Source organism: Oncorhynchus kisutch, linkage group LG5, assembly GCF_002021735.2.
Source record: "Oncorhynchus kisutch isolate 150728-3 linkage group LG5, Okis_V2, whole genome shotgun sequence".
Classification (NCBI taxonomy): Eukaryota; Metazoa; Chordata; class Actinopteri; order Salmoniformes; family Salmonidae; genus Oncorhynchus; species Oncorhynchus kisutch.
In genome coordinates this window covers 52122494-52150361 of record NC_034178.2, presented here as the reverse complement: position 1 = coordinate 52150361, position 27868 = coordinate 52122494, and the positions used below count along the sequence as shown (strand labels likewise).

Here is a 27868-nt window from a genome sequence, read left to right as displayed (position 1 = left end):
ATGTGCTAACATGCTACCTCGAAATATAAATGGAAAACCAAAACGATAACATTCCCCAGAGTCAGATGAACTCGTGGATACCATTGTTGTGTCTCTGCGTGCAGTTTGAAGGAAGTTGCTAACAAGTGTTAGCGCAATTGCTAACTAGCGTTAGCGCAATGACTGGACATCTATGGTAACTGTTAGCATGCTATCAGATACCCATAAACTTACAGTCATTGCACTAATGCTAGTTAGCATTGGCTTGCAAAACTACATCTAACTCCCTTACTTCCTGGACACAGAAACATAAAAATGGTATCCATAGGGGGTGGCAGATAGCCTAATGGTTAGCGTGTTGGTCCAGTAACGGAAAGGTTGGAAGATCAAATCCCCAAGCTGACAAGGTAAAAATATGTTGTTCTGTTCCTGAACAAGGCAGTTTACCCACTGTTCCTAGGCTGTCATTTTAAATAAGAATTTGTTCTTAACTGATTTGCCTAGTTAAATAAAAAAAGTTACTCTGAAGAAGTAAAGGGCCTCATTGCCGGGGCGGCAGGGTAGCCTAGTGGTTAGAGCGTTGGACTAGTAAGTGGAAGGTTGCAACTTCAAACCCCCGAGCTGACAAGGTACAAATCTGTCATTCTATCCCTGAACAGGCAGTTAACCCACTGTTCCTAGGCTGTCATTGAAAATAAGAATTTGTTCTTAACTGACTTGCCTAGTTAAATAAAGGTAAAATAAAAAATTGCCAAAATTCCTAAGTATCCCTTTAATGACATACATTATATATAATATTGTTATACCCTTTACTTGACAATGCAATGGGAAAATAATGTTTCTGTGCTCTTGTCTTGCCTTTTCATGGGCTGTGTTTTCTCCAACAGAACCACTATAACCAGCTGGATAATGTATATTTCTTTTTCAGACAGGTAGCCCATTTCCTGTGTATTGTCAGCCCTAATCATGTGTTCATTGCAGATGAAGGGATGATCCCATACCGATTACATTTTTGTCCAATAATAAATTAGTTAACTGGCCGATCCCTCATAAATATAATCTCTGTGGGTAAATCCCAGGTGCAAAGGATTGAGTGGGGAGAATGATAAAGTGGCCAATGTGTGAGGCGGCTGAGGCCTATAAATAGCCGAGGAGGCTGCTGGGGTAATTGCTTAAAGATTATTTAAGAGGAGCCATCTTACTGCCACTTGACTCCTGATGAGACACCGCAAATTGTCCCAGTCAAGGGTGTTGAGTTGTTATTTTTGAGCTTTTTATTGCACATCATCCACCAAGACATAGAGAATTAGTGTAAGAACTGGGAAGTTGGGGTGGCAGGTTGCCTAGTGGTTAGAGCATTGGGCCAGTAAGCTAAAGGTTGCTAGATGAAATCCCTGAGCTGACAAAGTAAAAATCTGTCATTCTACCCCTGACCAAGGTAGTTAACCCACTGTTCCTAGGCTGTCATTGTAAATAAGAATTTGTTCTTAACTGACTTGCCTGGTTAAATAAATGAAAAATAATGAATGTTCTCGATTGCTTACATACAGTCAGGTCCCAAGTTATTGGCACCCTTCATAAAGATGGGAAAAAATAAAGAATACAAATAATGAGCTATATTGCACAACAAAAAGGGAAATTATATATGATATACTAATACATAAATTTTTTTTTATCTATTATGTTTAACAAGTACAACTTTTTTTCTCTCAAAAAGATAGGGGTCAAAATGATTGACACCCCTGTTTTCAACACCTTTCAATAGCTCACCTTGTGAGGATAACAGCACTGAGCCTTTTTCTAAAATGTTTATGAGATTGGAGAACACATTGGGAGGGATCGTAGACCATTCCTCCATACAGAATCTTTCCAGATCCTTGATATCCTTTGTCTGTGCTTATGGACTGCCCTCTTCAATTCAAACTACAAGTTTTCAATTAGTCCAGAGACAAATTTTTCCTTTTTTTTATTGCGTACAATATAGCTCAGTATTTGTATTATTTATTTTCTACAGTCTTTTCTGCTCATCTTTATCAAGAGTTCCAATAATGTTGGACCTGACTGTTTACCTGGCATGTTGTGTTTGAGACTGCAGCTCTCAGAATTAAGGGGTTGGGGAGAGTGGGAGTGGAAATGTCGAATGGCAAGGATTCTTTTGAGACCAGGTTGTATATGAGGGCACTTCACAAGGAGAACAAACCCTGGGGCTTTGGTTTCTCTCTGTGTCTCTGCTACAAAGAAAGGTTTAATTAGATTTATGAGTACCTGAAAAAGCTCTACTGGTCTGGTCTCACTGCATGTTCTTTCACCAGAGCAGTGCAGCAGATACATTAAATGTGGTCGTTTCCCCCATTTTACAGACAGTAAGATCCAATTGTACTGCATCATGCCTTTATGTCCAGTCATTTTTCACAAAATACATTTGTTCTTTTTTATACATAAGTTTCAAAAAAAATTGATGAATAAAAACTGCAAGTACAATATCATGAACACAGTAGGCTTATCTCTGACATTTATTGATTTAAAAATACACACGCTAGATTAAATTACTGTATGAACACTGAATACCACCTATTACCATCTCTTGGCTTTGGGTTTTGCATTAGGCTGAGATGTCAAAGGTGTGAGATGTGTAGTAATTGTACAAGCTTGCATTGCTCTCACATCAATATTTGATTTGAAGTCTATGTGTGTGTGCCTAGGAGACCAATTAACGTACATCTCAATAAACTGCTGGTACTTAAAAATGTATTACATCAATACAACTCTGTATTACAGAAAAAAAACAATAAACATAAATACACTCAAAGGGCAAAATTGTTCTGATGGTTTTTGTTTAGGCTTTTGAGCACCTGCGGGAGGTGATACTTAGAAGCACTTAGCTATATCACTTATTGAAGGTACATTAAACTTCATAGTGGGTTAGTCACCCAACCACCCACTCAGATCATTTCAATATCCCAAAAGATAATCAGGGTGTAAGTAAGCCACAGAATTTTGAGTGACTGTGAAATTCCAACTTTTTATTTTCGAGTATACAGGGATTACCAGTTGTCCTAAATTCTCTCCACCAAGAGGATGCACATATATCACTCCAGTGTAAATTGCTAAATTGTAATTACTTTGCCACTATTGGCCTATTTATTGCCTTACCTCCTTACTTCATTTGCACACACTGTATACAGGTTTTTCTATTGTGTTATTGACTGTACATTTGTTGATCCCATGTGTAACTCTGTGTTGTTGTTGTTGCTTTGCTTTATCTTGGCCAGGTCGCAGTTGTAAATGATAACTTGTTCTCAGCTGGTCTACCTGGTTAAATAAAGGTGAAATAAATAAAAAAAATACATGTGCTGACTGGACTGTTGAGGGAAAATGTGTCTCCCAAATCCAGGCTTGAGTCCCAAATGGCACCCTATTCCCTATATAGTACACTAGTGCACTATGCAGAGAATGGGGTACCATTTGGGACACAGACCAGATCCTGTGCCACAGCAGCAGGCTCAGCACACTCCCTTATGATGAACAGAGCTTATTAAACCACCATCAGACCAAGATTCAGCGTTAAAGCTCCACCCTTTGAGCTACTTGCTTTATCTCTGCCTCAGGAAAAAAATCTTAATTTAAAATCTCACTTCTGAGATTATGGTCAAACAATAATTTGAGATATTATTTGTTTAACTAGGTTATGGTTATGGTTATGGTCTGGTTATGAGTGTGGCTTTGCTCCTTGGTAAAATGTATTGTGGGACTGTTTCTGGATAAGACTGTAATTACATTTAGCTCATTTGCAAGTCAAACAGTGAGCACCTGCACTCTGCATCTGTGTGTGCAAGAGGGACATAGAGAGAGAGAGAGAGAGATAGATAGATGAAGGCTTATTTCTCATTACTTTAAATTCCTGCATGGGTTATTTGTAGTCAAAGACATGTAACTCATTCCAGACTTGTATTATTCAGGGTTCAAGCTGAATCGTGCCAGAGCATGACACCTGAATTAGCACCATTTTAGGACCCTGCCCTTTAGGTGAGCACAGACTTGGCAAAACAAATAGCTCATTTGACCTATCCCCTCCCCTTTTCTTTCTTCTCTTCCACCTCCATCCCTTCTTCCATACCTCCAATGCCTCCTCCAGATCTCTCCTTCAGCTTCCTGCTCCTGGGGTTCGTGGCCTGTGGCCTGGCCCTGCTGGGCGTCATCGTCTTTGCCTCCTGGAAGCTGTGCTGGCTGCCCTGGCGCACTAAGGACCTCTCCTCCAGTGCCACCGCCCTTGCCCCCGCCGCCGCCCCCCCCTCCTCTGCCTCTGACAGACCCTACGACAGAGCCTTCTCAGCACATGCCCACAGACCTACACTCGTACGCACACACACGCACGTGCACGCCATGGCATCTGACAAGCTGAATCCTTCGGATCCGGCGAGTTTCCTGGAGGCTGCGGTGAAGATCAGCCACACGTCACCTAGCATCCCTGCCGAGGTGCAGCTGTCCATGAAAGACCACTTCCTACGCCGCACGCGCATGGCCAGGCAGACCACCGAGCCTGCCTCCTCCAATAGGTCAGGCTCCGGGAGGAAGTTGCCCTTAAACACAGACCTAGGCTGTGTCCCAAACAGCACCCTATTCCTTACATAGTGCACTACTTTTGACTTGGGCCCTTTTCAAAACTAGTACAATATACTGTACAGGTAATAGGGTGCCATTCAGGAGGCATCCCTAGTATCAGCTTATTAGTATATCCTTCCCAAATCCTAACCATTTGGGTGGAGTAACACAAAACTGACCTAATATCCGTGTCTATGGGCATCCTACTTAAATAGGTTAGACAGGGCTCCTCTGAGGTCCAGTTTATGCCCAGGCCATGTTTAAGTATTGAGGTAATAGTATGTGATGTTGTCAGGAAGTGGCTATTTATAGTGTATCATAGTGGTACAGAGATATGATTCATTACGCATCATATCCACCCCTGTAATATCTCCGTTTGTGACCTTTAAGATGAGATAGATAAAAAAGTAATGAGGTTGTCAGTTGAATGCCCCTACTGCCGTGTCGCTCCTATTGCGCTAAATGAAGAAAAAACGAAATCATCTAATATCAGAAAGAAAAAGTGATTCCATTTACTCTAAATTGGAATCTGACATTATTCTGAAGGGATGCGAGGGCACAGATTTCCCAGGCATGCCATATGGTACTAGCATTATTTCACTGCTTGAGTGTGTAAATTGTCCATGACAATGATTCAACAGGCAAAAATGTCTCCATGTCTCCAGACACAGCTCCTTTAAGAAGCACCTCCCCCGACAAATTCACCATGTCACCAGCCTTGACCGAGGCAGCGACTTCCCCTATGCAGAGGACCAACCCACCAGCCTGGCCAGTTTGGGTCGCATTCAGCCAGAGCTCTACAAACAGAGCCCCCTGGAGGCCGACGAGTCCTCCAAGACCTGTGGCAAGATCAACTTCTCCCTCAAGTACGACTACGAGTCTGAGGCTCTCTTCGTCAACATCCTCAAGGCCTTCGACCTGCCTGCCAAGGACTTATGCGGCAGCTCCGACCCCTACGTCAAAATCTACCTCCTGCCTGACCGCAAGCGCAAGTTTCAGACCCGCGTCCATCGCAAGACTCTCAACCCCATGTTTGACGAGTCCTTCCAGTTCACAGTGCCCTACGAGGAGCTGGGCAGCAGGAAGCTGCACCTGAGCATCTTTGACTTTGACCGCTTCTCCAGCCACGACATGATCGGCGAGGTCATCCTAGAGAACCTGTTTGAGGTGTCGGATCTCTCTCGCGAGACGGCCATCTGGAAGGACATTCAGTACGCCACCTCTGTAAGTTAATCAATTATCCAATCAAATGTTTTTGATAAAGCCCTTTTTACATCAGACATTGTACATAGACTGCTTTCAAAGTAATGAAACAAATATCTAAACATGTAAATTCATTCAACTATACTTTTAACAATATTAGTGGCATTGTAATGTGTGATAACTGCTTCCTTCTGTTCTGATGTGTTTTGTCTGTGGCCTTGAACACAGGAGAGTGTAGACCTGGGGGAGATCATGTTCTCTCTCTGTTACCTGCCGACCGCAGGCCGACTCACCATGACCATCATCAAGTGCAGGAACCTCAAGGCCATGGACATCACAGGATACTCAGGTATAGTTGAGTCAGTGGGTTCACTTTAAAAGGTTTTGTGCTTGTTTTACCTTAAACACGGTTGTTCACTCTTGTTCTACGCATTGATTTGGCCATCTCTATGGTAAAAGAGTGTAGGCCTATGCTAAATTACAAGACAAAAATGTAATCTGATTTGGTATCATATATCTGGTTTCGTAACACAAGAGCCATACTTAGCTAATTTACATATCACATAATGTAGCTAGAGTCAGGTCAGCTTGATCCTTTAAGTAGCTAAGCAGTTTTAGTTTTAAAGAAATCAAATCATATTTTTTCTTGTTTATTGGCAGACCCATATGTCAAAGTCTCCCTGGAGAGTGACGGACGGCGCTTAAAAAAGAGGAAAACCACCATCAAGAGGAACACTTTGAACCCCACCTATAACGAAGCTATCATCTTCGACATCCCCCCTGAGAACATGGACCAAGTCAGCCTGCATATATCCGTCATGGACTATGACTTGTATGCCATTATCATAATATATATATACTTGTTTGTATTGCCATATCAATTGTTATATTTGCCCTTATTATTATCAAGAATAATTAGTAAATTCTTGTTATTGATCTGTTTGTGTTAGACCTGGGCTCAAATACATGTCTTTGAGTATTTATGATTTTGAAATACTTTTTCTGTGTATTTCAGTATTTTCAAATACGCAGCCCAAAACAAGTACCTTTATTAGAGTATTTGAACGGTTATTTGTAAAAACCAAATAGTATTCCAAATTGTATTTGGAAGTATTTTCAAATACTTATGTGAAATACTATTTTCAAATGCCTGGGTTAAATATGGGAATGTATTTGAGTCCGTGTATATTCATATTTTTATTGTATTTCCAAATGCATTCCAATATTCAACTACTTTGCTTTCAAATAAAGGTTATCTGAATACTTACTACAGAATGTAGGTGAAAGTAATTTTGATATTGGAAATAGTGTTTGAACCTAGGTCTGGTTTGTTTATGCTACAACCATGAGATTCCAACTAATACTGTCGGTTCTGCTAATAGTAGAAGAGAAAATGTGAAGTTACATGCCAGATGTGGCTGAAGAGTTAATGGGTGCATTTTGCCTTTTTTCTACACAGGGTGGGACACAATGAGATCATAGGTGTGAACAGAGTCGGCAGTCATGCAGAGGGACTGGGTAGAGACCACTGGAACGAGATGTTGGCCTATCCCCGCAAGCCCATCGCTCACTGGCACCCTCTACTGGAGGCCACCGAGTCTCAGAAAGAGGTAGGTTGGTTACTCTGTTTCCCTGATAGCTGCTTTATTAAGGAAGGTATAACTTGCAATGACTGTGATGTGGTTGTCTTACCTACCTTAGTTGGATGCACTGACTGTGTGTCGCTTTGGATAAGAGAATCTGCCAAATTATCCAAATGTAAATGTATGTACACGGAACAAAAATATCAATGCAATATGTAGAGCGTTGGTCCCATGTTTCATGAGCTCAAATAAAAGATCCCAGAAATGTTCCATACGCATAAAAAGCTTATTTCTCTCAAATGTTGTACACAAATTTGTTTACATCCCTGTTAGTGAGCATTTCTCTTTTGTCAAGATAATCCATTCACCTGACAGGGGTGGCATATCAAGAAGTTGATTAAACAGCATGATCATTACACAGGTGAACCTGTGGCTTCACAACCGGAGACCACGTGTATGGCGTAGTGTGAGTGAGCGGTTGTGAACAGAGTGCCCCATGGTGGCGGTGGGGTTATGGTATGGACAATGAACACAATGGCAATTTGAATGCACAGAGATACCGTGATGAGATCCTAAGGCCCATTGGAGTGCCATTTATCCACCCCCATCACCTCATGTTTCATCATGATCATGTACGGCCCCATATTGCAAATTATGTACACAATTCCTGGAAGCTGAAAATGTCCCCGTTCATCCATGGCCTGTATACTCACCAGACATGTCACCCATTGAGCATGTTCGGGATGCTCTGGATTGAAGTGTACGACAGCATGTTCCAGTTCCCACCAAAATATGCAACAACTTCGCACAGCCATTGAAGAGGAGTGGGACAACATTCCACAGGCCACAATCAACAGCCTGATCAACTCTACGGGAAGCAGTTGTGTTGCGCTTCATGAGGCAAAATGATGGTCACACCAGATACAGACTGGTTTTCTGATCCACGCCCCAACCTGGTATCTGTGACCACCTGACTGTATTTCCAGTCATGTGAAATCCATAGATTAGGGCCCATTTAATTTATTTCAATTGACTGATTTCCTTATATGAACTGTAACTCAGTAAAATCTTTGAAATTGTTGCTTGTTGCGTTTCTATCTTGTTCAGTATATACAGCGCATTCGGAAAGTATTAAGACCCCTTCCCTTTTTCCACATTAAATTCAGTTGATTGGACATGATTTGGAAAGGCACACACCTGTCTATATAAGGTTTACAGTGCATGTCAGAGCATACACCAAGCCATGAGGTTGAAAGAATTGTGCCAAAGCAAAGATTTGGGGAAGGGTACCAAAATAGTTCTGCAGCATTGAAGGTCTCCAAGAACACAGTGGCCTGCATAATTCATAAATGGAAAAAGTTTGGAACCATCAAGATTGTTGCTAGAGCTGGCCGCCCAGCCAAACTGCGCAATCGGGGGTGAAGGGTCTTGGTCAGGTAGGTGACCAAGAACCCTATGGTCACTCTGACAGAGCTCTAGAGTTCCTCTGTGGAGATGGGAGAACCTTCCAGAAGGACAACAATCTCTGCAGCACTCCACCTGTAATGGTCTGGGTGTAGCTGGTGCAGAGGAGTCAGGCGCAGGACAGCAGAGATGAGTAACACAAGTAACTTTACTCAAATATTCCAATAACATGTCGTAATACCGAGCCCACAATAACAGACCGAATATACATAAAACAATCATGCACAAAAACCATGGGGAAAACAGAGGGTTAAATAATGAACATGTAATTGGGGAATTGAAACCAGGTGTGTAAAAACAAAGACAAAACAAATGGAAAATGAAAAGTGGATCGGCGATGGCTTGAAGACTTGAGGCTGTAATTGCTGCCAAAGGTGCTTCAACAAAGTACTGAGTAAAGTGTCTTATATGAATTTAATATTTAAGTTGTTTATTTTTAATACATATTTGCAAAAATGTCTAAGTGTTTTTGCTTTGTCATTATGGGGTATTGTCTGTAGATTGATGTCTATTTAATCCATTTTAGAATAAGGCAAAATGTGGAAAATGTCAAGGGTACCTTCCTTTTCTGAATACCTTCCCAATGCACTGTATATATATCCATCTATGTTTAGGATTTCTGATGGTAGGTAAACTCCTAACAGTGACAGCAATTTCCATGTTGGTACACTAATCTTACCATGTGAAATGTCTCCTACAGTGGAAAACCCGCAATGCAAGCTTTGACAGCCAAGGCTCCTGCCCCTCTCCAAGACTTCTGTCTAGTCCATGAGGGAGGAGCCAGAATTTATACTACACTACTCTACGAAGCCTGCCCTACAGCAAGGCCTGAAATATTGGAGTGTCCCAGACCCATAAATTCTATGGCTCAAAATAAGTAAAGTGCAGTAAGTTATTCTGGAATAACAGTCGGTTTACACTGGACATTATCTCCCCAGCACACAGACACATAAATACAGACAAACACACACACACACTTCTCTTGTGCCCTCTTGGACAGCCACTTTGTCATGGAATGTATAGTGTGTACTGGGTCTGGTGGGATCAGTATTATTGCAACAATATTTTTGCAGTTGAGCTCAGCTTGGTGTTTTTATACATCTGAGGTTAACATATATGTGTATCTGTCTGAAGTGTGGTCAGAGCATTATGGCAGTCTTGTGAACATACGGTACAACATCATATTAAATAGGTCAAATGTTATAGTTGCTGCTGTTGAGTGCAGGATGTTCTCTTACAGCAAGTCCAAAACAATCAACAGGGTATTATGAAGTGAACCATTTTATACACATTTGTATTGTTACTTAAATAATTGTTGGTTTACTACAGTGGATGTTCCAGGATGACAAGTGTTTCATCCCTCTACTTGATTTGTATTTGTTTTATGTACACAACATACACCATACCTGGCTATCATATATATTTTACGTCTTAAGTGTAGCTGCATTATGTGCTAAATAGGTAGCTAGCATCATTACAAACAATGTGGTTTGGTTTGTGGCGGTACTGTTAAAATTACACTGTAGGTATGGACTTAATGTACAACAGTATATGTATATAATGCCCTTTGATACTGACATCAATAATAGCACTGTATTTAGAATCACATATTTATTATATTATCCACATGACTATCTCCCTGAACTTACTTTTTTGTTTCAATTTCACAGTGACTACAGCTTCACTGCTCTGTTTTCCTATTACCTGTGAAGTATTTGCCAATAGTCTCCTGTTCAGGTAATGTCATGTACCTGGAGGGACTTGGCTTGATCCTTGACTCATTTGTCAAGTGTTTAAAATAAGGACTCTCCTGTTTTTTCCAAGCAATTTAGAGTAACTTTCCACTTTTGTATTGAACATTTGTATTTGTAACAACTGTTTCCAGGCATCACTTGTATTTTAAAGAAATTACAATAAAGTTGTTTATTCTGGTTCTAACATTCCAAATTGAGTGCAGATATATGTTCCTCTTTTAATGTAACATGGAAGAAAAATAACGTACACACTTTCATCCAATTATGTTTTTATTCAACATCAAGGCATAGCCAGTGAAAGGTCAAATGTGCTTTTCAAAAGTTCTAAACAGAAAACAAAAATATTATACAACTGTACTGTTTTCACTTCAGATTCTCCGTCCACGTGCTCCTAGATCTTTATTATCTTATAAATATTTAATAACAAGCAGTATCTAAAGTAAATGGATGGTTTTGTCACTGAACTGTTTTTCTGTTAGTAAGACAGGAAAGACTATGACAATGATCTGATTACATTTAGGACTGTTCAAAATTGTAACTGCAGATGTAGGATCTTAATTTGAGCCAGTTTGCTACAGCATAAAAATTATCCTGCAGCAACAGGACATGTGGATTATAATAAATTGACAAATTTGTAGGGGTTGATAAATGTGTTTGGGCAAATCAAGTTTAAAGTGGAAATTGGAAGCCTTTCTAACCTCAGATACACTACAAGATTGCATTTCCTGTAGTGCAGGCAAATTCCTGCAACAGCATGATCAAATGCAGACACGGCATCTGTAGTTGAACAACCTGAACATGACGATGAAAATGTTTTATTTTCATCTACACAGACATTTCTGGGCTTTTACTCAGTACAGATGATGAAATCTCAACACTAGGCGGCGCTGCTGAGCTCATACCTCCAGTTTCTTCTTCATGGCCAGCTTCTAAAGGATCTGGTAGCCATCCCCAGGCGTAGATCCGCAGCTCCAGTAGATTGTACTTGGGAAAGTACACTAGCGGTGCGTTGTCGTTGGTCACCATATTACTGACATCAAATACACACTGGACACGCGAGCGTCTGGGCTCCGCAGTGTTGTAGACCATGTACACCGTGCCTCAGATGAAGGCTCCCTCGGACACGGCGTGTCCCACATCTGTTTGATGTCCAGCGTGTTGTCATCCATTTTGTCCAGAGAGATGTGCCTCTCAGTCTCCTTAGTGGCATACACTTAGATGGCCCAGAGGCCCTCCCCGTCTGCCTCCAGGTCAATGACCGTCTCCAGGGTTAGGCCATATACGGGAACGTGGTCCTGGACAGGGAAGACAGGGTTGTCCGCCACAGGTCGTACTTGACCAGCCGCGGCTCCTTGCCCTCCTTCAGGTAGTACGTGTGGTTGTTGTAAACGGTGTGGCCGCTACCTTGCCAAGGGGATGGCAGCTTCATGGTCTTGGCCATAGATGTGCCCAAGGAGACGGTGAAGTCCCTGATGGAGCCAATCTCATAGAGGGTGCCCTCATCTGTGCCGTTGAAGACGTAGACCTTTCCCGAGCTGCTGCCCACGTCTTTGGGCCTCCAACTCACTTAAAAATCTTCATGGATTTGATGCTGGATATCATGTCCCTGCAGTCTGCGAGGGGAGAAGAGAGGTACATGACCCTTCCTGGTCCCACTTTAAATTTAGTTTAGTGTCATGTTTTTTACATGGTAGTTAACATTACACAGCGGGTTCAGTGTAATTACAATGTAGACATTGTTACAGTCCAACTGTAATATCTATTATACCAATATCATGAGACAAACTACAGCATACCATATTGATAAATCAAACAAAAGTGATACTAAGGGACTAAGTAAAGTTCAAGGAATAGTTACATTTAAAGAAAAATGTTTTAGCTAATTTTCACTCCTTTCAAATCCTTTCGGATGTTCAACCTGATTGTGTCAGAAGAAACTGCCCACTTAGTAGGCAACAGCACTCATCTGATTTCATTACTGGCTAAATTAAAAAACAATTTCATGGCAACGTTTATAAAGATCACAGGCTATTAAATCTAATTAGTCACTGCCTACAAATGTTTGCTCTAGTACAACTGAAACCAGATATTACAATTAAAGTGGTGCATAATTTAGAGAATGATATTTGAATCAGCATCCCATCTTCAGTCAGTCCTTTATCTACAGTATGTGCTTCATCAGCATGCTCTCATACAGGAACTCAGTAACTGTCCTCCCACTTCCTGTACTTCAACAACCAAGTGTAAATAGTTTCCTGAATACCTGCTCTAGATTTATAATTATGCCCGGCAAGAAAACCAGATGGTGTTCTATATGTTATCAACCCTAACCTTAATGTTTTAGAGCAGAACAAGAAGTATTAAGCACAACATTGAATGAAAGCCACTTAAATTATTTAATAAGGGCCTCTGAGAGTAGAATCCTGATATGAGGGTAGATTGCTTTTCTAACTTAGTTACATGACAGTACAGCAGCTGAGACACTTGGCCTGCATACATGTTTCTCAACATCTCATACCTGTGGCCCACTATATCTCCACTCATCATGTAGAAGAAGACTTGTTAAGGAAACAAGGCCTCGAATTACCGCTACTGCTGTAAAAAAAAGAAAACTCCAGGAAAATTCAAATATGGACCTCGAAGCTAGTTCCACTGCTGATTTTTATCAATGAATTCTTCCCCTCTAGGCATTTAGACCTGGGAAGCCGGGTGGGTGCAATTAACTACCAGGCTTGCTATGATCCTCTTAGTAAGTAATCATGTGTCTTTGTCCCCTCAGTATGTCACCACATCTGCCACCATGTCTGCCACATCTCAACTGTGGCCTTGTCGCACTTGGCTTTGCTCTTCTCCTTCACCACGGTCACCTGTTGCTCCACCAGGTTGTCGTCAAGTTCCATGCAGAGCTGCGCCCCGTTCTGTGTCAGGTAATCCATCTCGAGCTCCACATGCGTCCCCATACGGTCCAGGTCTGTCCTCAGGGTCTCCTTGTCCAGGGTCTCAATCTGGGCAACCATCTGCTGCTTGAACTCCCGCATCTCTGTGGCATAGCAGTTGGTCTGCTCGTACCACACCGAGATATGGTCCTAGTGGGAGAGGTGAGAGGTGAGAAGAAGACAGTTAGAGCAAGTAGTCCTGGAGGCATATGGGTGCTGTCCCTATTTCACAGGAGTAATTAACACCCTGTTCTCTGCGGCCACTGCCACAGTCATCACCAATGATATGGCTTCTAAAGAACCAATGGTATGGCTTCTAAAGAACCAATGGTATGGCTTCAGGCTCCACAGGGGGACGAGGCAGGGATGTTTCTCTCCCTTGTTGTTGGTTCTGGGCCTGGAACCTTTGGCCATCGCATTAAAGGAGAACAGAGACATTAAAGATGGAATCTGCAGTAGGGGGAAACAGCGCTACTGTCTACCCGACAACCGGTGTTTTGTTTTGTTGACAAAGCTAGGAGGGGGTGCAGAAAAGTCAGGATTATAGTTGTATTCAAGAGCCACTGGTGTGGCTAGGAACTAGGAAAAGACAGCTACCAGCGCCACAGAGAGGGACGACCAGTGGATATAACACACTGTGTGACAGTGTTGAAGTGACATGCAGCAATCTTTTTCAATTTAAAAATATTCCATGTCCACAGTATACTGAATTATCACCTGATATATTATTTCAGGTGGATGTATCACATGGGATTGTGTGAAACTTACTCCTCAGCCGGACATGTCCCCACTTGCGCCTGCTAATATCTAGCTTTTCGAGTGGTGCTGACTGGTAAGATGCTTCCGGAGGGCGGTCACATGTGCTAGCAAAGCATAGGTTCCGAGTTTGTGCCAGGTATAGGCCAAATCGGGGGAAATGGTACTCGCCAAGCAAGCAGTGTGACCTCCTTTGCACAGACAGCTGCAGGATGATTAAGGAGTCTCACTAAAACAACATTAATACTCATTGTGTATTTATTTTTCAATAATTTAACAATTTTCTCTCTGCATTGTTGGGAAGGGCCCATAAGCATTTTATTATTAGTCTACACATGTCATTTACGAAGCATGTGACAAATAACCTTTTGTTTTATTTGATCAACCTGAATATGCAAGTGTTTTACCCTTTTTTTTATGACTCACTGGCTGGAAATGAACCGAGAGGTTTCCCTGAATAGTTAGTCTCTCAATAAACAACATGTTTGGGAGCTATTATTCATGCAGTCAGAGCACAGAGAGGAAGAAGCCAACTATTTTCCATCTGAGAAAGCAAGAGGGAGAATGGGATATGTGTAACGGCTGTCGTGGGAAAAAGGTGAGGACCAAGGTGCAGTGTGGTAAGTGTTCATGATTTTTAATAATAATCAAAACTGAACAACAAAACAACCGAAACAGTTCTGTCTGGTGCAGACACACACAAAGACTGAAAACAACCACCCACAAAACACAATTGAAAACAGGCTACCTAAATATGGTTCTCAATCAGGGACAACGATTGACAGCTGCCTCTGATTGAGAACCATACCAGGCCAAACACAGAAATAGAACATCATAGAAAAACTAACATAGACAACCCACCCAACTCACGCCCTGACCATACTAAAACAAAAGACAAAACAAAGGAACTAAGGTCAGAATGTGACAATATGGGTACAAGATATTTGGCAGTGAAGCAGTGGAGTTGTGTTATTGCACATCAACACCTTGAAGTGAGCCAGCTGGTCAGTCTTTTGCAGAGAAATTGTCCAAATAACTCCATATATAAGGCTTATAGCACATTAGGGATGAATATAGGTTACTTTAGGTTGGGAGGCACTTTTTCTTTTGTTTTTCTTCGTTTTCTATGTTTGTAGAGACTGAAATACATTGAAACGTATGGTTGATGACTCGTATCACACTAAAATGCAATGTTTAGATAAGTTAAACAAAAATATTGTTTGCACAGTTGTCACTATTTATAAGAAGTTGTCACTCTTGACTAGAAGTTGTAACTCTTGACTAGAAGTTGTAACTCTTGACTAGAAATTGTAACTCTTGACTAGAAGTTGTAACTCTTGACTAGAAGTTGTAACTCTTGACTAGAAATTGTAACTCTTGACTAGAAGTTGTAACTCTTGACTAGAAGTTGTAACTCTTGACAAGAAGTTGTAACTCTTGACTAGAAGTTGTCACTCTTGATTAAAAACAAGTTGTTCACTCCTGTTAGTATGTGTTTCGAAGTAAACTCTTAAGCAAATGCTGGTGCAACGCTGAGAGTGGAGGAAAACCTTTTTGCCAAATAGAAGATCCTTTCTCCCCTCATGTTTTTATTGGAACAGTAACCTTCTACATAACCAACATTCAACTAGCTCAGGCTGACACTGGTTCCCTTTCCTTTTCCTCTAACATAGTATTACATACCTATAGTATTATATATCTATAGTATTTTATACCTATAGTATTATATACCTATAGTATTATATATCTATAGTATTATATACCTGTAGTATTACATAACTATAGTATTATATACCTATAGTATGATATGCCTATAGTATTACAGAACTATAGTATTATATACCTATAGTATGATATGCCTATAGTATTATATAACTATAGTATTACATAACCAACATTCAACTAGCTCAGGCTGACACTGGTTCCCTTTCCTTTTCCTCTAACATAGTATTACATACCTATAGTATTATATATCTATAGTATTATATAACTATAGTATTACATAACTATAGTATTATATATCTATAGTATTATATACCTGAAGTATTACATAACTATAGTATTATATAGCTATAGTATTATATAACTATAGTATTACATAACCAACATTCAACTAGCTCAGGCTGAAACTGGTTCCCTTTCCTTTTCCTCTAACATAGTATTACATACCTATAGTATTATATACCTATACTATTATATACCTATAGTATTATATACCTGTAGTATTACATAACTATAGTATTATATACCTATAGTATTATATAACTATAGTATTACATAACCAACATTCAACTAGCTCAGGCTGAAACTGGTTCCCTTTCCTTTTCCTCTAACATAGTATTACATACCTATAGTATTATATACCTATAGTATTATATACCTGTAGTATTACAGAACTATAGTATTATATACCTATAGTATGATATGCCTATAGTATTATATAACTATAGTAGTATATACCTATAGTATTATATACCTGTAGTATTACATAACTATAGTATTATATACCTATAGTATTATATAACTATAGTATTACATAACTATAGTATTATATACCTATCGTATTATATAACTATAGTATTACATAACCAACATTCAACTAGCTCAGGCTGAAACTGGTTCCCTTTCCTTTTCCTCTAACATAGTATTACATAACTATAGTATTATATACCTATAGTATTATATACCTATAGTATTATATACCTATAGTATTATATACCTATAGTATTATATACCTATAGTATTACATAACTATAGTATTATATACCTATAGTATTATATACCTATAGTATTATATACCTATAGTATTATATACCTATAGTATTATATAACTATAGTATTATATAATTAGTTTCACTCTGTTCTATAACTATTCATATGATGATTTACATTTCTGACAGAGACCATTGTCCATTGTTCATGTTCACACACTACTATCAGTCAAAAGGAGAAGTGGTTGGTTAAATGAAGCTGTCATTCCATGTATGGTTTTCATAGCCTTTCACATCAAGTTCTCATCAAGTTCACATTATAGTAAGTTTTATCTATAATATGACTCATCTGATGAGATGTCTGATTTATTCATGTGCACGATCATATCGGGTCTGGCAAGTCCCATTTTGATTTCCACATGCAAGTATTTTCGCATAATGTTCAGCAGAGGGTGGTACGGGCAGCCCAATACATCACTGGGGCCGACCTCCCTGCCATCCAGGACCTCTATATCAGGTAATGTCAGGCCTGTTCACTCTGCTACTGTCTGACAAAGGGTACCGGGGTATCGGCTCTCGGACCAACAGGATCCGAGACAGCTTCTACCCCCAAGACTGCTAAATAGCCATAAGACTGCTAAATAGTTCATTAAAGGTTACACAAACTATCTGCATTGACCCTATATTGCACTGACTATGCACACTCACAAGACTATATACACACTACACTAAACTACACTGACACTCTCACACACAACCCACCCACCCACATTCACACACACACACACACACACACACACACACTTTCACACTTTCACACTCATTATTTGCTGCTGCTACTCTGTTCTTTATTTTACTCTTATTATTATCATCTATTCTGATGCCAGGTCCTTTGACCCTGCCTTTTTGTACATATCTACCTCAAATACCTCGTACCCTGCACATTGATCTGGTACTGGTACTTCCTGTATATAGCTTAATTCTTGTGAATGTTATTCCTCTTGTGTTACTATTTTTATTTGTATTATTATTTTTAACTCTGCATCGTTGGGAAGGGCTCGTAAGAAAGCATTTCCCAGTGAAGTCCACACCGGTTGTTTTCGGCACGTGACAAATGCAATTTGATAACAGTGTTTGCTGTTTTCACACCTTTCACACAAGAGACTATGAGTAATGCGAGTGGCGCAGCGGTCTAAGGCACTGCATCTCAGTACTAGAGGCGTCACTACAGATCCTGGTTTGATTCCAGGCTGTATCACAACCGGCAATGATTGGGAGTCCCATAGGGCATAATTGGCCCAGCGTCGTCCAGGTTTGACCGGGGTAGGCTGTCATTGTAAATAAGAATTTGTTCTTAATTGACTTGACTAGTTAAATAAAGGTTCATTTTAAATAAATATATATATAAAGTTGATTTTCAATGTCATGTCTCAGTTCAATTTAATGATTGAAATTACAAATCCACTGTGAATGTAGTAATAATTAAAGTATGCCTACATCAATCCCTTGAATACCATAAACATCCTATCCCTGTCAAATGTTTTTAGCTTTTATTGTTTGATCTGCAACTATAATTCAGTCCTTGGTTGTTTTTTATTATTTTCGTTCAATGCCATTGCCCAGATTGTACATGTACTATTTCTCTTGATATGTTTTTATGTTTCTTCTTGCTTAACGTTTTGCCTGCATGTAATGAAGTATCTTAAGTGTTTCTATTTGAAAACTGATATGCAAATAGAGTATATTAGTAAAAGATTATCATGAGAAATGGTAGTAATTTGTGTCAGAATTTAGTGCAAGAATATGCCAGAAAGAAAACATACAGAGATCATGCTAGAGATCACAGAAGAAAACTTGACAGTTGGTCTGTGGTTTTTAAGAATGTGACGCAGGATAGTATGTCTAGAAGTATTGAGCTTGCCAGCCAGACACACAGAGCGCAAGCAGCTGAGACACTTCTCTTTGACCACAGAATGGAAATGTATGATAACGACAAGTACTTCTACAGCGATGAAAATGACACTGACATGCTGTACAATTACAGCTACAATCAAACCAACCTTGGGGAGCACTCCAACTCCAGTCTTCCCCATTCTCACATCTACCTGCCACTACTTTATTTCTTCATGTTTTTCACAGGCTTCCTGGGAAACCTCTTTGTGATCATGGTCATGGGCAGTAGGGGGAAGAGGGGTGGGCGTCTGGTGGATACATTTGTGGTTAACCTGGCGCTGGCGGACCTGGTGTTTGTCCTCACCCTCCCACTGTGGGCTGTCTCCTCCAGACAGGAGGGACAATGGCCTTTTGGGAACCTCCTCTGCAAACTCAGCAGCTACATCATCTCCGTCAACCGCTTCTCCAACATCTTTTTCCTGACCTGTATGAGCGTGGACCGTTACCTGGCCGTGGTGCGCCTCATGGACTCCCGCTTCCTCCGCAGCAGCCAGTGTGTGCGTTTCACCTGCACCATGGTCTGGCTGCTATCCCTGGCTCTGGGTACCCCCTCCCTGGTGTACCGTAGCGTACGTACCCCCAACGGTGAGCCCTTCTGCCTGGAGGACAAAGAGTCGTCCTTCTTCCTGGGTCTGAGCCTGACCACGGTTTTCCTGACCTTCGCCCTGCCAGTGTTCATCATCCTCCTCTGCTACAGCTCCCTCCTGGCCCGCCTGCGCCGACACTGTGTTGCCGCTGGCAACCCCCGTGCGGAAGCCCGCCGCCGCCACTCTCTCAAAATGGTCTTCACCATCATTGTGGCCTTCATGGTGTCTTGGCTTCCCTTCAACATCTTCAAGACCCTCCTAATTGGTTTCAGGCTGTCTGGGGCCGATCTGAGCAATGAGACCCAGTCTGTCCTGAGTCAGGGCCTCACTCTCTCCTGCTGCTTGGCCTTCCTCAACAGCTGCGTGAACCCGGCCATCTACCTGCTCCTGGACCACCACTTCAGACGGCAGGCGGAAAGACTGTTCCTGAGCTGCGTGCGGAAGCGTGGGCTGCACCAGGGCTATGCCTCGTCCACAGATTTCTCCTACAACGGCACCTCAGAGAGCTGTGGCACAACAGCCTCCAGAACTCGTTTACAGTCGTTCGACCAGAAAGTCTGATAGCAGGGTTCTGCACATTTTATAGCATTTTTGTAGTCCAATGCCCTAAAGGTTGAGGTGAATAATTTTGTATTATAATTTTAGGTGTTACTGTATGTAATTCAAAAGCTCAGTGAAAGCATACACTATAATATATTTTATGTATAAAAGTTATTTCATTATCATTAATAGTTTGAATTGATGTTTGCATTTATATTACTTGTTTATTTTTGCTTTCTTTTTTTAACTGAACAACCATATTTTGAATATGATTAATTCACCAGTAGACTGTTTATTATGATTGTTAACATTTGTAAATTCATAGTAATATTAAATATCAATTTGTTAACAGTAACATTAATTTGTTAGTGGTTCCTTTCTGCTGTATGAAGACTATTACAATAATATTATAAATATTATAAATTCTAAATGGTTTTCCATGTTCATATCATTAGTAAGATGACATATTAAGCATTATAAATACAAAAGAATGGGCAATCAGCTGAAAACAATCCAAATGAGGTTAAAATCAACTGTAATGCTTTGATTAGATTTGTGTGTACTTTTTACAATAAAGCAACACAGAAGAATTAGAACAAAGCTATATTTTAGGCATATTGAAAGAAAGCATCATAAAAAAAGTAATATATAAAAATTCCTCATAAGTAGTTCCTATAACTTTATTGTATCGAAATGCTTATTTTTCTAACATAACTTTACTATTCATAGCTTTTATTGGCATTACATGTTCACGCTACATAGTAACATATTGAGAAGTCAAAACACTTCTCAGTTTATTTCTTCAGTGACTAGGTAACTCATCAAAACAAACTTACCAATCAAAATAGATCCAAAAGCTCAACAATGTTTTCTCTGCTTCCTAAAAATGATTGGACTTGCACTCAAATCAGTGGCAAACTGCTGTATTTGCAAGTTAGAGTGCTGGTTGCTGACCAGTGGCAACAAAATAACATCCACTTTGATTAATAAAACAGATTCTCTCATAAATGACACAAAATGAAACTTCATTGAGATAAGAAGAGTTCTTCGCATGGGAATTTGTTGGCTGGTTATATGACTTGAAAGTTCAAATGTTCATTCATGCCCACATGTTTTTTCAGTTGCATTTACACTATGAATCATCCAGTTTCAAATGGTTTTGAGAAACTTGGGTTAGATGCCAGTCTGTGGGAACCTAAAGCATAACTGTACTTCAGCCGAAGTTCCCTTCAGACATTGGAGCCCAGACCTGACCTTCTGTTCCACTTCATCAGAATGATGGCAGGTTGTTGAAATGACTTAACTTCACAGTTTAATGCTTGCTAGTCATGCTTGCTAGTCAAGTCACTGAAAACTATACTGAATAAAAATATATATGCAACATGGAACAATTTCAACAATTTTACTGAGTTACAGTTCAAATAAGGAAATCAGTCAATTGAAATAAATTCATTAGACCCTAATCTATGGAGTTCACATGACTGGGAATACAGATACGCCTCTGTTGGTCACAGATACCTTGAAAAAAAAGTAGGGCCGTGGATCAGAAAACCAGTTAGTAGCTGGTGTGACCACCATTTACATCATGCAGCGTACATACACATCTCCTTCGCATAGAGTTGATTAGGTTGTTGATTGTGGCCTGATTGTTGCCCCACTCTTCAATGGCTGTGCAAAGTTTCTCTATATTGGTGGGAACTGGAACACGCTGTCGTACACGTCGATCCAGAGCATCCCAAACATACTCAATGGGTGACATGTCTGGTGAGTATGCAGGCCATAGAAGAACTGGGACATTTTCAGCTTCCAGGAATTGTGTACAGATCCTTGAGACATGGGGCAGTGCATTATCATACTGAAACATGAAGTGATGCAGCGGATGAAGGGCACGACAATGTGCCTCAGGATCTCGTTGCGTTATCTCTATGCATTCAAATTGTCATCGATATAATGCAGTTGTGTTTGTTGTCCGTAGCTTATGCTTGCCCATGCCATAACCCCACCGCCACCATGGGGCACTCTGTTCACAACGTTGACATCAGCAAACTGCTCGACCCACACAACGCCATATACATGGCCTGTGGTTAGGAGGCCGGTTGGGCGTACTGCCAAATTCTCTAAAATGACGTTGGAGGCGGATTATGGTAGAGAAACTAACATTCAATTCTCTGGCAACAGCTCTAGTGAACATTGCTGCAGTCAGCATGACAATTGCGTGCTCCCTCAAAACTTGAGAGATCTGTGGCATTGTGTTGTGTGACAAAATTTCACATTTTAGAATGTGTGTAATGATGATGCTGTTTAATCAGTCTCTTGACATGCCACACCTGTCAGGTGGATGGATTATCTTGGCAAAGAAACAGGGATTTGTGCCCAGAATGAGATAAATAAGATTTTTTTTATTTCAGCTCATGAATCATTGGACAAACACTTTACATGTTGCGTTTATATTTTTGTTCAGTGTAAGTTATTGCAAAGTATCAAGTCAGAGTTATTTCAAATGAGCACATACAAAATGCATGCGTCATTGGGAAGGACCCGTAAGTAAGCATTTCACTTTAAGACAAATATAATTTGATTTGATCACTAATGAAGATGAGATGATTTTGCCTAGCAGAATCCTTATCTTTTGACCAAGAGGTCTCTCTGGCAAGGATATGGTTTCCTTCTCAATTGGTTCCTTTTGTAAACCCATATCACTTTATAGTAGTTGTTATTTTTTCTGCAGGGGGTCAGGCTGAGGGCCTTACTGTGGACAAGTTGAGGGCCTCACTGTTGGGACTTTCCTTCTCTGTCAATCACACCACATGAAATGAGAAGCATGGCCCATTACCCTTTAATCTCACTACCAGCCACTGCTTTAGGTGACAGGGTGCGAGGCATCTGTCAGTTTCCATTGGTGCTCTCTGTGCTCGCAGTGATGAGAACAAACATCCTGTCATTTTCTCATGGCATTATCTGTGACCCGCTGGCACACAGTGTACACTCAGTTGCTCAATTTGAGAATGGTTGTGAAACCTGTTTGAGTCAACCTTACTGGAGATTGATGTGTAATCATTAGGCCTAGGTGAACCCTCACAAATTGAACATCGGATGATTGATAGATTATATATTTTTGAGAGATAGATGTGTAGCCTATACTCAATGACAGTAGAGCAGAGGATGTGTTTACTTCAATTCTGTGGGCAGAGCAAATTAAAAGAAGAGAATAGATTTAACCTAGATAAGACATGAGTTTACGTTCTAAAGGAGTGTGCAGAAGGTGTGAAAACAACCAGAACCTCAAAACAGTCAACACCTCACACTGAAGTGATCACATGGCACTGCCAGCCTGTGGTTTGGTTTCATTTCCTTCATTGTAAAGGAACACTGATCTACAGTTAGCATATTAAGTATTTTTACTTTATAGTGGTCAACACCTAAATAGGACATTTAAACAAATTGGCAGCTTTACCAAACAATGTGCCTTCAGAAAGTATTCATACCCCTTGACTTATTCCACATTTGTTGTGTTATAGCCTGAATTAAAAACGGATGTAAAAACCAAAAACTCTCAATCATCTACACACAATACCCCATAATGACAAAATTAGAAAATTGCTAACAGTCCATTTTAAGGGGTTCTTATTACAGTGTAATTACATGTGTACATGTGTACATGTGTAATTACACTGGAACAAGAGTGTAGTTAATTGTAATAACTCATAGTTACACTGTAACAAAATGTAACTGGTGGTAATTGCAGTCTGTAATTACAGAGGTGTAACAACGAATGCTTGTTACCACGCTTGTTACAAATGGGTAAGTTTCCACTAAATTCGCCAATTTAGTGTTTTGTTTCTTTTCAGCTGCATCTGATTCAGTAATAACTATCACAAGGTTGTAATCTCGTGGACAGATGCGCTGGGTGTCCCAAAGTTACATAGGCTCTAATAACCTACCCGTGACTGCACACGTCAACATTTCCACTCAATGTTGTTGATAGCACTGGCCCCCAAAAAGTGTACCATATGGGTTAACTTGGTTGAGTTTACAAAAATAGATAAGGTGTAGGTTAATCTCACTGACGGGGGTCTACCATACAGGTGTCATCCTCAAGTGTGAGGATAATCACAGAGGACATGTAAAGTCTGCATAAGAACAATGTAACTACTAGGTGTTTCCCAGGATTTATCTAGTTAACTTAAGTTAAGAGTATCCTGAGTATCTTGAGCGGTCCTTGCTTGTAATTAATGTGTGCTCTTATAGTACATTACCCATCCTGACAACCTGGCCCTAATTTGAAAGCTTCTGGAAGGACCATCCAAGTGAGAAAATATACACAGTAGTACACCACAGAGTACATGTGAAATCTGCGTAAGTACAATGTAATTACTAGGTGTTAAACAGGATTAAGCTAGTTAAAATGAAGTGTATCTTGAGGGGTACTTGTAATTGATGTGTAGTTATACAGTACATTACCCATCCTGACAACCCGGCCCTAATTACAAAGTTTCTGGAAGCACCACCCAAGGGAGAAAATAAACACACTATTACACATGGAATATCTGCATACGTACAATGTAATTACTAGGTGTTACACAGGATTTACATAATTCAAATGAAATGTATCTTGAGGGGTACCTACTTGTTTTTTGTTTTGTTTTTTTGTTTTTTCACCTTTATTTAACCAGGTAGGCCAGTTGAGAACAAGTTCTCATTTACAACTGCGACCTGGCCAAGATAAAGCAAAGCAGTGCATCAAAAACAACAACACAGTTACACATAAACAAACGTACAGTCAATAACATAACACAAAAATGTATGTACAGTTGAAGTCGGAGGTTTACATACACCTTAGCCAAATACGTTTAAACTCAGTTTTTCACAATTCCTGACATTTAATCCTCATAAGAATTCCCACTCTTAGGTCAGTTAGGATCACCACTTTATTTTTAGAATGTGAAATGTGAAATAATAGTAGAGATAATTATTTCAGCTTTTATTTCTTTCATCACATTCCCAGTTGGTCAGAAGTTTACATACACTCAATTAGTATTTGGTAGCATTGCCTTTAAATTGTTTAACTTGGGTCAAACGTTTCGGGTAGCCTTCCACAAGCTTCCCACAATAAGTTGGGTGAATTTAAGCCCATTCCTCCAGACAGAGCTCGTGTAACTGAGTCAGGTTTGTAGGCCTCTTTGCTCGCACATGCTTTTTCAGTTCCTCCCACACATTTTCTAAAGGATTGAGGTCAGGGCTTTGTGATGGCCACTCCAATACCTTGACTTTGTTGTCCTGAAGCCATTTTGCCACAACTTTGGAGGTATGCTTGGGGTCATTGTCCATTTGGAAGACTAAGCTTTAACTTCCTGACTGATGTATTGAGATGTTGCTTCAATATATCCACATCATTTTCCTCCCTCATGATGCCATCTATTTTGTGAAGTACAGCTGTCCCTCCTGCAGCAAAGCACCCCCACAACATGAGGCTGCCACCCCCGTGCTTCACAGTTGGGATGGTGTTCTTCGGCTTGCAAGCACCCCCTTTTTCCTCCAAACATAATGATGGTCATTATGGCCAAACAGTTCTATTTTTGTTTCATCAGACCAGAGGACATTTCTCCAAAAAGTTTGATCTTTTTAACCTTCATTTAACTAGACAAGTCAATTAAGAACAAATTCTTATTTTCAATGACAGCCTAGGAACAGTGGGTCAAATGCCTGTTCAGGGGCAGAACGACAGATTTGTAACTTGTCAGCTCAGGGATTTGAACTTGCAACCATTCGATTACAAGTCCACCACTCTAACCACTAGGCTACTCTGGGGGCGGCAGTTACAAAACGTAGTCTGGCTTTTTTTATGGCGGTTTTGGAGCAGTGGCATCTTCCTTGCTGAGTGGCCTTTCAGGTTATGTCGATATAGGACTCGTTTTACTGTGGATATAGATACTTTTGTACCTGTTTCCTCCAGCATCTTCACAAGGTTGATTTGCACTTTTCGAACCCAAGTACGTTCATCTCTAGGAGACAGAACGCGTCTCCTTCCTGAGCGGTATGACGGCTGCGTGGTCCCATGGTGTTTATACTTGCGTACTATTGTTTGTACAGATGAAAGTGGTACCTTCAGGCGTTTGAAAATTGCTCCCAAGGATGAACCAGACTTGTGGAGGTCTACAATTTTTTGTCTGAGGTCTTGGCTGATTTCTTTTGATTTTCCCATGATGTCAAGCAAAGAGGCACTGCGTTTTAAGGTAGGCCTTGAAATACATCCACAGGTACATCTCTAATTGACTCCGATTATATCAATTAGCCTATCAGAAGCTTCTAAAGCCATGACATAATTTTCTGGAATTTTCTAAACTGTTTAAAGGCACAGTCAACTTAGTGTATGTAAACTTCTGACCCAATGGAATGTGATACAGTGAATTATAAGTGAAATAATCTGTCTGTAAACAATTATTTGAAAAATTACTTGTGTCATGCATGAAGTAGATGTCCTAACTGACTTGCCAAAACTATAGTTTGTTAACATGAAATTTATGGAGTGTGTGAAAAATGAGTTTTAATGACTCCAACCTAAGTGTATGTAAACTTCTGACTTCAACTGTGCAGTGTGTGCAAATGTAGAAGAGTAGGGAGGTAAGGCAATAAATAGGCCCTAGAGGCAAAATAATTCTAATTTAGCATTAACACTGGAGTGATAGATGTGCAGATGATTATGTGCAAGTAGAGATACTGAGGTATAAAAGAGCAAGAGGATAAATAACAATATCGGGATGAGGTAGTTGGGTGTGCTATTTACAGATTGGCTATGTACAGATACAGTGATCGGTAAACTGCTCTGACAGCTGATGCTTAAAGTTAGAGAGGGAGATATAAGACTCCAGCTTCAGTGATTTTTGCAATTCGTTCCAGTCATTAGCAGCAGAGAACTGGAAGGAAATGCGGCCAAAGGAAGTGTTGACTTTGGGGGTGACCAATGAAATACACCTGCTAGAGCACGTGCTACGGGTAGGTGTTGCTATGGTGACCAGTGAGCTGAGATAAGGCGGGGCATTACCTAGCATAGACTTATAGATGACCTGGAGCCAGTGGGTTTGGCGACGAATATGTAGTGAGGGCCAGCCAACGGGAGCATACAGGTTGCAGTGGTGAGTAGCATATGGGGCTTTGGTGACAAAACGGATAGCACTGTGATAGACTACATCCAGTTTGCTGAGTAGAGTGTTGGAGGCTATTTTGTAAATGACATCGTCGAAGTCAAGGATCGGTAGGATAGTCATTATTGTGTACCTACGAAGTATGTAATGTTACCAATCCTGACAATCTAACTGTCAGTTTCTGAACGCGACATCCAAGTGAGAAAAGAAATACAATAACACAACACAGAGAACATATCTGTAATATCTGCATTGGTACAAAATCCGTGTCACCAGATGTAACACAGAATTTGTAACTTTAAAGTTACCGTTGAGCAATTTGTATTTATACCACAGCATTGTTGAATATTCATTTCTGATTGGTTAGAAGGGCATTCTAGAATGGACATTGAAACAAGATAACGGGACAGTTGGAAAAGATATCAGGACACCTTGCAATCATGATGCAATATGAGCTTACACATGCTCACGTACTTGCTACAAAGTTACAGAAAGCTAAACTAACAACTACACAAACTGAAATTGGATACATTGCAAACGCAGGTCCAATGACAGAAAAACCTAGCTAGCTGATTTGTTTTTGCAGAGACATCTATTTTTGGAGCATCTGATGACCTAAGGTGGTGAGTGATGAACTTGAATCCCTCCGCTGCTAAAG

General features: G+C 40.3%; 2 protein-coding genes across 2 annotated transcripts; both read left to right on the top strand.

Annotated features, from left to right (window-relative positions):
* The first annotated feature begins 4086 nt into the window (after nucleotides 1-4086).
* Nucleotides 4087-10778, top strand: LOC109891588 (synaptotagmin-6). The gene is made up of 6 exons (XM_031825346.1): nucleotides 4087-4535; nucleotides 5247-5805; nucleotides 6013-6133; nucleotides 6445-6616; nucleotides 7244-7394; nucleotides 9532-10778. The coding sequence occupies exons 1-6, from the start codon at nucleotides 4102-4104 to the stop codon at nucleotides 9601-9603; spliced, it is 1509 nt and encodes a 502-aa protein (XP_031681206.1). The 5' UTR covers nucleotides 4087-4101; the 3' UTR covers nucleotides 9604-10778.
* An 8131-nt stretch (nucleotides 10779-18909) lies between these two features.
* LOC109891587 (probable G-protein coupled receptor 25) lies at nucleotides 18910-20661 on the top strand. The gene has a single exon (XM_020484125.2). The coding sequence runs from the start codon at nucleotides 18962-18964 to the stop codon at nucleotides 20087-20089; it is 1128 nt and encodes a 375-aa protein (XP_020339714.2). The 5' UTR covers nucleotides 18910-18961; the 3' UTR covers nucleotides 20090-20661.
* The last annotated feature ends 7207 nt before the right edge of the window (nucleotides 20662-27868 follow it).